Genomic DNA, 13194 nt, shown 5'->3' on the forward strand with positions numbered 1-13194 from the left:
AAAAGACGTTTCTTCAGATCCGCTTGTAGGTGAATACGGACGTGTGTGCACCTGAATAACGTTCGTACAACAAAAAAAAAACGAAAAAACCCAAGTAACATTCTTTTTGTGTGCGTTAATGAATCTGGCTCTATATTTGAAAACGTATGCATCACAATTTCTGAGGCATATTTACGCTTCTCCAGTTATATTTATTACAATGTGATATGAAATGCAATTATACTTATAGTTATGCACAATATAGGTATACATTAATACTTACTCCTTGTGTTCCAAAATCTCTGTTTGAATAAAGCTTGTTGATTAAAAAAAAAAAAAAAAGCATCTGCTTGTACATCCTGTATCTGTGGCTGGCAGTGGGAGGGGTGCAGACAGGAGGAGAGGCAGTGAGTGAGTGGCAGAAGCTGGAGCTCTCTGGAGATCTGCAATAGCCTTTAGACCTGCATGGCACTGGCAGGGGGCAGAGCAGCAGAAGAAGCCTGCGGAGGGGACATGTTGGGCACTAGTGGCAGTTCCTGATGTTGGCTTTAGGGTGAGCTGCTGTTTGCAGGAGGAGGGGAGATCTCTCTGCTGTACTGAATCACAACATAAACACTACTCACATTCCCTCTCCCCATCTGAGCTGGTCACAGTGTGCAGAATGACCCAGGAGGACGACACACACGGGGAGAGCCCTCCTGGTACCCCTGGGATGTCTCCGGCTGTGCCTGCGGAGGAGCCCGGCATGATCAGCGTGGATATTGCGGGACTCTTCTATCAGTTTGCTAAGACTTTTGTTATTATTTTCCCTGTTTATGTGCTGGGATACTTCGGGCTGAGCTTCAGCTGGTTACTTATCGCTCTGGTCTTCCTCATGTGGTTTAGGAAAAATAAAGGGAGTAAAAGTTCCCGGTTGCACAGGGCTCTGGCTTTTTTGGAACAAGAAGAGAAGGTGGTGAAACACAATATCAGCACGTCAGACCTGCCTGCCTGGGTAAGTGTCAATCAACAAGTTACACGTCTTTTGCCTGGGTACACTCCAGCTTGTGCGGGACTACAAATCTCAGAATGCTATGCCATTCAGATGCTGAAGGACATGCTGGGACTTATAGTTCCACAACAGATTGAGAGTGACAGGTTGCCTAGGCATGGTCTATTGCATATGGGTAGTGCCAGGAAGGAAGGTTGTGTGGGTGTTGGCATGTTTTTCCTGCTGGTCCAGGTATAATGTTACAGTAAGAGCTTGGCTTATTTTTTACTGTCCAGAATAATGTGTCCTTCTGCAGAACTGACAGCGATGATTGACAGTTCATAGTACAGTAGATTCTGCCTTCCTATTGTATAATTGAGCTTCCATGGTAGCCCAAAATATACCCTGAAGGGAAACCTGACCTCAGATTGCTGGCTAGTTCTGCAGGTCTGTGATTGGGAGGGTCAGAGTGCTTCCCTGGGGCTGAGCTTCTTCCTACTGAAAATTACAAAGGTGGAGTAATAACATAAGAACATTCATATGTGGGCCTCTGCCCCCTCCATGTGTCTCTGGATGATGACTGGTACAATAGTTCTTGGGTTATGGTATTGGTGGTGTGCTGTATCTGTGTGAGAGGATGTAATGAATTTAATGAGAGCATTTAGGTTATATTGGGTTAATCATTAAACTGAATGTACAGGTAGAATCAGGCACTGTACATGGCTGATCAATACTTTAGTGCAGAGACTGCTTATGTTACAGTGCTGAGTTTTCACTAGACAAGGTCCACCCCCTTACTGTATCAGAAACATCAGGTTCCCTTGATAATGTGGAATAAAATGAGCAGTATTTCTGCATACATAAAGTATTAGTCACTGACATTTAATGCTTCAAAAATTCACTCCTTACATGTATGATTTACTTCTATGTGTGTGTAAATGTATGCAGTTATCTACATTGTCCTTAGATTTAATTTAACTATACTTTAAAAGATAAAATAGTGTTTGTTGAATCTTTAGGCCACATATTTAAGTGTGCTTAATTATTGACTTACTTGCAAATTTGAGACCATATGGTACAGTATGCATTACATTGCTTTAGAACTGGCAGCCAAAGGATAGTATGAGTCATGCAGTTTGGCCATGCTTTTGGTCTGTTCCCTGTGCAGATGTATTCCATGCATATTATTCTCATAGGGGTCTGCAGGATTACCAGTTAAATACAGTACCTAGCCTGTGCTACAGGGTGTGCACTGACACATAAGAGCTGTTCATTGGTGACAGAGTGAGGTGTTCCTGTTTGGCAGCTGCCCAAGTATACTTGTGATATAATGTGGATTTGTATCTCTGCTAGCTAATCAGGCCATGTAATCAGTGAGAACAATGCACACTGAGTATTGTTATTTTTCAGTGGAATTTTTTTTCATAGTATTATCGAATTACATTGCAGCAAATACTCTGCAAAGCAAAGATAATATAGAAAAGCAATGAAAAGATTGTGTATCTTTTCTTGTTTTTGTTGGTGGATAATTCAACAAATGCACAATTATTTTCAGAGCTTTGAAAACTTATGATTTTGTATCCAGTTCAAAGATGGTATGTAAATATTAGAGTTGCTCAAATTATTCAAACCAATTCGAAATTCTAATTTGATTGGCTTGAGGGCCGGTTCGGGGCAGGTGAACGAAGCCGGATTTTAAATTAAGAACAAGCTTGTGTTTGTTTACCGTATATTAACCTGGAGAGGGGGCGCTACAAGTGTCTTAACCTAGGGTGGCCTGAACACTTAACCAGGTCCTGAGCTTCTCTAATTAATATAATAAAGGCGTTATGTAAATAACTTTTCTGTGTGAAGAATGTATCGAGAATATTTAAAATAGATTATGGTAAAGGTAAATTCCTAGTAGCTTTCTGTAATTTGTGAATTAAATGTATTTTGTTGAGAATTCTGAATGAACAATTCAATTTCGGGACCCGTGATGGCCGCCGCTCCTTGAATAGTGCTCCATTACGCTCAGTTTTGTTTGCACCTTTGGAGAGACAAGTCCTTTAAATTCAACCTTTAATAAAATTGTATTATGTTAGTATAGACGAAGGCAAAGGAAAATCCCATTTTAGCCGAACGGGTCCATCCTGACCCCCAAAGTGTTCATCTGATACATTCCCTGGATAAATCACCCAAATAATGTTCGCTACAATTTACATTTCTTATAATAAAGTCATTCAAATTTTTTTTTAAATTCTGTTAATTTGCCATCACTGTCTAATGTGATGATAAAAATCCACAGATTAATCACCTTTACCGTAAAGAACACCTCCTTATGCTAATGGAAGAACAATCTTCCTTATGTTTATGATTGTTTGAAGCCAAATTGAGAGCCAATCCCCATAATCATTTAATTTGGATCTATCAGTTGCTGATCGGGACTGATGGAAAATCTGTGTTGCCTATGACTACAGTCTGCTAGATTGTGAGATTATCAACCATTACACCAGTTTGGCCTTGCACTATAAACAATCGGGCAGCTTACCTCTGATGTACATTATGCAAGCAGTAACAGTTTGATTAGATTTGACTCTAAAGGGTCAAAATATAAAAGCTTCCATAAACAATTTTAAAATAGCACAAATTCCTTCAGAATGGAAAGCTAAAATTGTTTTATAACATGTTCCAGGAACATTTCTTACATATCTATGTAGAGGATTCTTGAGTGATCATGTGAATAGTGTCATGGAAAAATGTAAAATTTTTCTTTTAAAATGTTAATTAGCCATTTTACGGACTTGCCATGCTATGTACTCACCACACATTCCCCCAAAACCGCCTGTCACATTTTTTTTTTTATTATTATTATTCTTCCCAAAGCCTGGTAGCAGATGAATTGCTCTTCATCTTATTTACTAAACTGTTTCCAACAGGAATCTTTTCTGTCCTACTTCATATTTTACTAGGATACTGTGGCCTTATCTGCGTGGCATTTGTATGTTCTCCTTGTGTTTGCGTGCGATTCCTCCTGGTGCTCCGGTTTCCTCCCACACTCCAAAAACATATTGTTAGGTTCACTGGCTGATTAAATTAATCTTAGTCTCTCTGTGTGTATGTTAGGAAATTTAGACTGTAAGCTTCAATGGGGCAGGGACTGATGTGAGTGAGTTCTCTGTACAGCGCTGCGGAATTAATATAAATAACTGATGATGATACTGTTGTACCTGAGCACCATTTGCATTCCCCTCCAAAAACAACTTCGCTGTTCGGCTTTCTTGCTGGTCTTGGAATTTGGCTGGTCCTAAGTGACATACACATGAGTATTTTGAACCCATAATGAAACAGGTGCTGCTTGTGTTGTGATTGTCTCCAGAGACACGAGTGATGTATAACATGCTGTCACCATGGATGCTTTGGTCATGTATCTGGCCTAGAAAGACCCTTGTGTACTACAGTCCTTTCCTGTAGCATTTTGTGATCAGTTACACAGTGATGTGGATAGTAGCAATTACTACTCGCATTAGATTAGTATATTTATAATGGATGCATGACATTTTTGATTTGTTTAGAGAGTTGGTCATCCTTAATATCTATTTATATGTGTGTAAGATATTAAGGTGCTGAATATAGTACACTGTTCAGGGTGATCTTGACTTTACATTGCCAAGTGCGATCTAGTGTTCCATCCTCCATGTCCGTCGCATGCAGCCGGCGCACAATCCACAGTCCTTATGAAGTGGCTCGAAGGATGCAGTTTATTGGATGAAAAGTGTAAAGGAATAATTCCGCCATTGGCTGTCATTCCGCTTAGGGCTGCCAATGTTTAAAATCCCAGCACCAATTGGTATAGGGCTGGAGCCATTGTGTCAGCAGCCTTAAGTGGTCTGATAGCTGGGCAGGGCTGAAATAGTAGTTTTCTGGGGCCTACTCCAAATCATGTCCTCTTTTGTAGAGCTGTGGGTATATTTACCAAACTGCAGGTTTGAAAAAGTGGAGATGTTGCCTATAGCAACGAATCGGATTACAACTTGTTTTGTAGAATGTACTAAATAAATGAAAGCTAGAATCTGATTGGTTGCTATAGACTCCAGCACTCTCCAGCACTATACATCTCAACTTTTTCAAACTCGCAGTTTAGTAAATATACCCCCACAACACGGTAGAAGTGTGTCTCTGGAGAGTCACCCATACAGTTCTGGTGAAGGGTAGTTGTAGATTTGAGGTTCTTTTTAAAACTTTTGCAGTCAAATGTGGATATAACCTTTTAAATGTCAAAACCAAACATGTCTGTTATGGTTGTTTTCAGTGGATATAGCTCTGTGTGTGTGTCCACTAAACAGAGCATTTCTGTTATTCAGGAGACTGCAAGGCTGTTGCTTATACTCTGGTTTTTAAAATGCGAAAAACAAGCAATATCAAGAAGCCACTTTCTCCTCCGCATTGGTTTGAAAATATTAATCTGATGTCAGCAGAGGTTTGGCACTCTGGACAGATTTACTTAAGTGTAAACAAGATTTACTTAAGTGTAAACATATAATAGCTATTCAGGTAGCTTTGTAATACTTTTGTAAAAATAGTGTTTTGTGCAGGGGTAAGTAATAGTAATGATATGTGATGGTTAGAAGCTAGCAAACAATATGAACCTCAGATTGTCTGTACTAGAGTCTAAAGCTGGGTACACACTACAGGGTTTTTGTCCAATAATCGGCTCAACCAGCCGACATACGACCGCTCGTTCGAAAGTCGGGTCAGTGTGTGTAGTGACACGATGGTCGAAAGTCTGCCCAAATGGACAATTGTCTCCTAATTTGGTTGGTCGTACAGTTCAATATTTTCCGATCAATCACCTAACGATCATGTAGTGTGTGTGCACTCATGCTGACGATCTCCATAGAGTTTACAGAGTCGGGCTCTTTTCAGCCGATGTAGCACTGAATGTCAGAGTGAATAAATGTAGAGAGTGCTGTAGAAGGAATAATTCATTTGTTCGTTCTGAGACAGAATATTTCGTTCCAGAGTCGCAGAAGCTAACGAAATTCGTAAGGACATGTGGATAGCTATAACAAGGCGGTTTTAATCAATGTGAATGAATGAATATTGTGCTGTCATTCTCCGGACTAGAGGACCAGATAAAGGACCAGATGAAGAGCATAGATCTGAAGGTAAATCGTGTCAGTGTGTATGCATGAATCGCCAGACTGATTGGACCTTCAGTCGTAGGTACGTTCGTTTGACGTCGGTCGGAAAAATTCTTCAGTGTGTACCCAGCTTTACATAAGTCTTATTAATGATGTAATTTCTGACTCCCATCTGCAACTTTTATGTGCGTCACCCTAGGGTGTCAGCACCTATATCATTCAGCCTGTAGTTGATGATGTTTCGGATGTCTTGATTATTGAACTGTGTGTGTACTGGGACCATGCGGTTTTCATGCCATGAGCAGGGCTAAATTCAGTTTGTTGATTGGAGTCCTCCTTAGCACATTAAAAGCCTTTGCACTTCTGATGTGTTTTTCACACGATTTCAATGTCCCAGAACACACTGAGTTCATTGAACTTCATTACACATAGAGGTATATATGTAACACGCCATCTATATGAAACTTGCATCCAACCTATTCCCCCCTACTCTGAATGCTACCTGACATCTCAAAATTCACAATCTGCCTGAAACTTGCATTGACTGTAATAATAATGTTCATTGCTTTAACTTTGTACTAGATAGATCAAAGCTATTTTGACTGCTATGGGCTTCTGTACTCTTGCACTTATGTTAGTAAATCGCCACCCTTATTCCTTAGCCCTCTGGCAATGAAAGGAGAGCACCCATTGATGCTGTTCAGAGATAATAACAGGATGCTGCAGTGCGCTTACAGAAATGACACTGATTAGATATATAAGTGCAGTGTACCAGTATTTGTGTAGTGCTGAGCATTCCTCCTTTACTGCTTGCAAGGCACTGTCATGTTTCTGTTGACCTGCTTTTGCTTTTTAACTTTGTACTTCATGAAGTCTATCTATTTTTAATGACCGAACTCCAATCTGTCAGGACTTGATTTGGGGTGTATTTTGACTCGGCAATCAAGAGGCTTTGTCCTATGTAAGGTAGATGATTTGTGTTGAGATAAAATAAGGCTTTTAAATTCAGGTCTACATTTTATACAAATAACTACTGAAATAAACAAGCTCAAGAATACCAAAAAAAGCCCCTAAAACTAACTATGTTAAATAAATAACCATTGGCCATTGACCAAAGTCAGTAAGTATAAATGAAAACAGCAAACATTATTAATGAGCTGATCGCATTCAAATGTCACTTTCACTGTAGTTCAAATTGTCTATTTTAATGTGTGACATTTCCGTGGACATGATGCTGTTGTACATACAGATTAAAGAATACTCTCCATGTAGAGACTCTCAGTATGATCACAGGTGAATATATGTTTTATATGCACTCTTAAGAATGGCCATCACAGGACCACATAGAAATTATAGGGCACGGAACTCTGAGATCACTTCTTATATCCTCATATTATTAATTATCAAACACGGGTGTTCCTAATGGATACATACGTGATCACACATTTTTTAATTTAGCTGAATGTTATCAAATATAAATACCACTCCAGCCAACAGGAGCAGTTATGCCAGGTTATGCCAAATCGTAGGCACCTGATAAGGAGAGTGTTTCACATAATAGGGTGTGGATTGCGTGCATCAGGTGGGTGGTTGATTTGTCCTAAATATTGTTGCTGGTATGAATTTTTTTTCCGCAATATATTTCTATGCGCCCCTCTGTGCCCCCTCTCATACTGCGAGACTGGACATTGTTGCCTCTTCCAAATACCGACCATGAACTATACCAGGTCAGTACCTGTAGTGTGAACTATTGTGGGTGGGTAGTTGGTAGATCATAGCAAGTGATTGACATACACCCAATACAACAATGGATTTTAACTATCCTGAGTTGATCATAGTAATCATAAGAGTACATCAGGCTTGTAATATGAATGCAAATATTGTATTACATAGTAGACAAGATAGAATAAATTTGTGTTGTTAATTTTCAACTTACAGGGTTTCAAATCTATCAATATTGTATTTATGGGCAAATATGCTACTTTTAAGATGGTTTTCCCACTATAAATTGCTCTATATGATCAACATTTGTACAATTTCTGAGATTGTTATATAGAGAGAAGGTGTTTATGCCATGACAATAGCAATGTAAGTGAACATTATCAATTTGCTTTTTCTATCAAGTTAGCAAGTTTTAACAAGCACAGCAGCATTCAAATGCATTTGGTCATTACCAGATGTTAGCAGTCACTTTAGGTCACTTACATCTTGTGACTCTTCTCTAACAAGTAAACAAACGGACAGGAGCTGGTAGGTTCTTCTCTCCCTTTTCTTATCTTCATTCCCCATTTCTTTATTTCTTGGGTAGTATCCAGGCTCTGCTAAAGAAGTGGAAGTAAAGAAGACGATGTTACAAAACAAAAATCCAAGTAATTACTGACCGTAATTGTAGAGTTCTTGTCACTTAACATTGTTCAAACACACAAGTATAAATAGACGTTTAATATTAGAATAAGGAAATTATCCTATTGGGTGTAGCAAAATGATCCAGCCAATCTCTGTACATTGGCCGTGGGTGTCATTGACCACTTTTTTTTTTTCCAAGACTCAAGTATTGCTTAAATTGAGGTATTTTGACTATTTTTTTTTTCAACACAATTATGTAATCCAGTGACTATCCTAAATTGTAGTTTACAATTTGCATGACCTTTTGAATCAGAAATGTGGTGCTCTGAAGCTCCTACAGTTACATTTGTTAAAGGCCACACAACCTAAATCTAAAATTATCTAATATGAAAAAGCATCTAGTAACAATCATGGATATATAGTAAAAGTTGCCGCTCATTGATGTTTTACATTGTTTTCTATCTTGCTGCAAGCAGTGGCCTCTGAGTTCAGCAGTTTTAAGTTGTCTGCAATTCCTTTCAGTTTCTTTACTGACAGGAAGTATGTTGTGCATCAGAAAAAATGTTCCCCCTGTGCTCAAATGCTTAACTCCTATATTTTCATTTCTTCTGCCGCTTTTACGTGTGTGTTTGTAAGGGAGGAATTTATTTAAGCAACTTATATTTTAGTTTTTAAAGTCATGTCCTTAGTTGGATAAGGCACAATCTATAAAACCCTTTGTGTTGCCTTTTCTGCAAAGGGTTAAGTGGTATTTGTGTTTGACCCCATGATTCAAAGCTGTGCTATTTATATGAATGCTATACGGTGACCTTACTTCTACTGTTACAGCATTCGAAAGGACTCTGGTTAGAAAGATCCATCATAGCCACTCGTGTTGACCTTGGAATTATTGCTTTTGACAATATGTGCAGATGGGAATATTAATTAAAGTTTTATAATATCTTCATTATGATTTTTTTCATATTCAGTTTTTGTAGTAACCATTCTACATTCAAGCCATTCATGTGTTTGCAAAATAAAAACCTTTATTTTATGAATGAGTGACTTTTTTTTAATGTGTAATGATTTTTTTTAAATAAAATCCATAGTTAATTACATTTTACAATCTAGGGGCCTGATTCATTATGGAAAGTAAAGCATAAAAAAACTTGGCAAAACCATGTAGCATTGGAGGGGAGGTAAATTTAAAATGTGGGGACAGATTTATAGTTGGGGTAGGGCATGTCCTAGATCAGCTTTAAATTTCAGTGTAAAAATAAAGCTATCAAGTAGTTGTTGTGCTACATGAAAAAGCAGCCAGTATTTAACATATGTGCAAAATAATAAACTAATTTGCACCCCTTGCACTGTAACATGGTTTGTCCAGCAGAAAAATGTACTCCTTTTTTTGCCTTACTTCCCTTAATAAATCAGGTCCTAGATCTTTAATTAAATCTTACAATTCATACTATCGGGACTGGTAGCATATTTCAATCACAATGCTCTTGTCTCCTGTCATTCCTGCTGTCCAAATAATATTCATTAAAGCAGGTGGAGTGCGTAGAGAAAGCCAACACTATACACTGTTAATAAGCACTGTTTCATAATATGTACCTGTTCAACTGTGCAGAAGTCCACTATGTTCTGTTTCCAAAAAGGCCTCACTATTTGTCCCCTTTTCACTCTAGTAATTATAGTAAAACTTGTTAAAAGTCAATATGTGAAGGAAATTTTGGTGGCATACCACATTTTTACTGGGCCAGATTGAGAGGAATCTCTTGTGTGCTGTTGAGGGACCCTGCTCTTTCCACTTTCTAACTTGCAGTCTGTGGCTGTCTGCTTAGGTTCATTCCCTTCACAACAACCTAGTCGTGTTCTCACTTACACATTCATACAAGTGGAAAGGTCACTGTCTCCCACACACTCCTCTGCTGAAATATGTGCTGCTGTGAACATATGAATGATCTAACTGGCTGCAGGTTGTTGGCTCCACTCACTTCAACACTTGGTATAAACAGACATGCATGAATACTGACTGTAGGTGCTCTGACCATAGTCAAACACTCTTAATAAGTGTTAGGTGCAACATAAATGTGTTAAATGTCAGGTTGATAAGGAGTTTTTCCTCCTTTTTCTTTTCTTATTTTTTTTAGTATTGATTGAAATTAGATGTTCTCATTACTTCTGGAACGTACAAGCAGATAACAAAGTTCAATGTATAGAAGTGCAAGGTTATAGTCATCCCAACTATCTCTTTATCTGCTATAAATATCAGGGATACATTTCTCATGGCACGGCACATCTTATCTGCTGAGTGTATTGGCAGGTCCTGACTTAGTGTTTATAACTCACACTTGTCCCATTAATTTCCATCAGGTATTGTACATTTTACACACACTAATATCTTCTGATCTGCCATTTAAGACATTGTTTGCGGCATGCAGATTTGGGTGGAAAGAAACGACCACATTATTCTCGGTTAGTAAGTTAAAACAATACATTTAATCAAAGAATAAAACTCCTATCTGTCATAACATATCAGCAAGCTAACAAGTGTTACAATAATAAACCAATATGATAATAAAGCAGGAAGGAGCTTGGGGCCGCAGATGAAGTCTTGGAGGTCTGCATGAAGCCCTAGCGCTGACTCTTGCCCACCACTGGTCTACACAGAATGCATGGACGGAAATTTACAGTTTTTAAGAATCAATGCCAGTCATGCTATTTTTATTGATTATTTAAAACAAACTAAATATGGTTATCTAAACAAAAAGCCATAATCAAATTATATTTTTGAGCTTTTTGATTTCACTAAAAAAAAGCATTGTGTGTGTGTGTGTGTGTGTGTGTGTGTGCGCGCGCGCGCTCGCGCCAATAAACTCTGATCCGTCTGTACTTGCAAGACCGAATGAAAGGAGTAAGTGATAGCCCTTAGACTGATGTCTAAATATATGTGCGTGAAACTGGTGTTTACAATGTGACAGAACTATGTCATCTTGTCCTTTGACAATGTCACTGAGCAGTGACCAGTACCAACCATTGCATCTGAATATTACTCTGTTTAACCATCATAGTTATAAACATTTTCCATGGAGCCAAATCAAAAAGGGCATTTTGGGCCTTGAGTGCTATTGGAGTCGGACTCTGACATGCTCCGACTACCTAGGCCACCATGCTTTGGGGGCTCTCCTCTACTCACAGTTGGTACTGCTGGTACGGCATATGGACACTCCGCTAGCCAGTATGAAGTTGATTATCTGTCTGAAAGTCTCGCCAGAGTCCCTGCACTGTGATCTATATGTTTTTGAGGAGCACAGGCTGCTGTTTGTCTTGCGGGGTATACTAACCCTGGCCAAGTGGGCACTGAGGCAGTCTGTAATCCTATTCTAGTGCTGGATTCACCTGTTTGGGATAACCCCCATGAATCATGGCCCACTGATCTGTACTACTTGTAAGGTGAACACACCCTCAATAAGCCATTACATGTGTTGCCCTCAGATCCTCCTTAGGTTCCCCTAAGACTGGATACACATACAGGGGAAGGGGCTATATCACAAGTTGCAGTTACTGGTTTAAGAACTCTACAGTGACTGATTTATGTTTAGTGTGTCTGCTTTCTGCTGTCGCATCACCATAACATTTATAACCATTAGATGGCCCAGAGTCCCAGTACATGCAGATGTTTTTCCCAGGGATCCTCCGTTCCTCTGCCAGCCCTGAGGTTCAGCAGGAGGACCTTTTAACTAAAGACTTTCTTGTTTACAGAGTTGAATGCACGTACAAACATAAATTTCCTACTTAATTTTAAAATCGAAAATACAGCATATTCAAAAGTATTACCTATTAAATGATCACTTTAGTCATGTAAAGGAACACATGGGAAAACACAACACAAAGTAATTGATAGAAAAAATCTAGACAATTTACTTTTCCAAGTCCAATTTAAGTGAGCAAATCACTTTTGAAGCACTTGCCACGTTATATGCGATACATAGTGCTTTCTCTCAGAGATAAATGTATTGGAATGTTCCTTTCTGACATTTTTGTCTTTGTTCATTTAAATGAACTTTAGCTGTTTGGTTAAACTGTCCAGTTCCAATGATGAGTGACAGATCCATTGGTGACCAAACCGGATGAGTTCCAACCATTTGGCATTCAAGCGGGAGAAGCCAGATCACTTCCTTTGTCACTATAAAGATAATGGCGCACCCGGCAGCAGTGCTTCTGATCAACAAGATTAGATTACCTGTTTGCTTTCACAAGTATCGTTAACTTCAGCAGAATCCCATGATCTTGTATCACACAATATTATCTTTGAAATAGTTCTACAGTTTTGATTAGAAACATATGTGATGAAGATCTTTCTGAGTTGAAAACATCATGTTTTGTGAGCAAATCCTGTTGTAACATAGCACTTACTTTATGGTTGACCATCCTTCCTAAGATGGCAACTACAACCCTTGATAATTTAGATTTTGGTTAAATTACTTTTTTGGCAAGAGTAGCTAGGATGACAAGGCTGAGAAAAATGTTGATGGACAGTTCAGTTCTAATGGTTTTCATGCAAGCATTCCTGTGCTCTGAGTCAGGTCTCTTCTAGGACTCCTCTAATAATTCTTATACATGTGACAACCGTTTCCATCCTATAACTAGGAACTTGTCAGTCCTACATCAGACCGGTGTTACAAACTCGCTGTCTTTTATCAGTCGGAGCACATGCTGAGGTGTGTGCTTTGCTTGGTCATAGGTTCTGAACTTTCTGTAATAAACCTTGGTTTTATTACTGGCTTATCACTG

At 38.8% G+C, this 13194-nt stretch overlaps 1 protein-coding gene across 2 annotated transcripts in view; it reads left to right on the forward strand.

The window, feature by feature from the left end:
• Positions 1-362: 362 nt before the first annotated feature.
• Positions 363-13194, forward strand: part of ESYT2 (extended synaptotagmin 2) — a 91017-nt gene continuing 78185 nt past the window's right edge. For both annotated transcript variants that reach the window (XM_075212109.1, XM_075212110.1), the window contains exon 1: positions 363-973. In XM_075212109.1, coding sequence (XP_075068210.1) covers positions 641-973 — 333 coding nt within the window. In that variant the 5' untranslated portion in view covers positions 363-640. The remainder of the gene's footprint in view (positions 974-13194) is intronic.

This window comes from Mixophyes fleayi, chromosome 5 (assembly GCF_038048845.1).
Source record: "Mixophyes fleayi isolate aMixFle1 chromosome 5, aMixFle1.hap1, whole genome shotgun sequence".
Classification (NCBI taxonomy): domain Eukaryota; kingdom Metazoa; phylum Chordata; class Amphibia; order Anura; family Limnodynastidae; genus Mixophyes; species Mixophyes fleayi.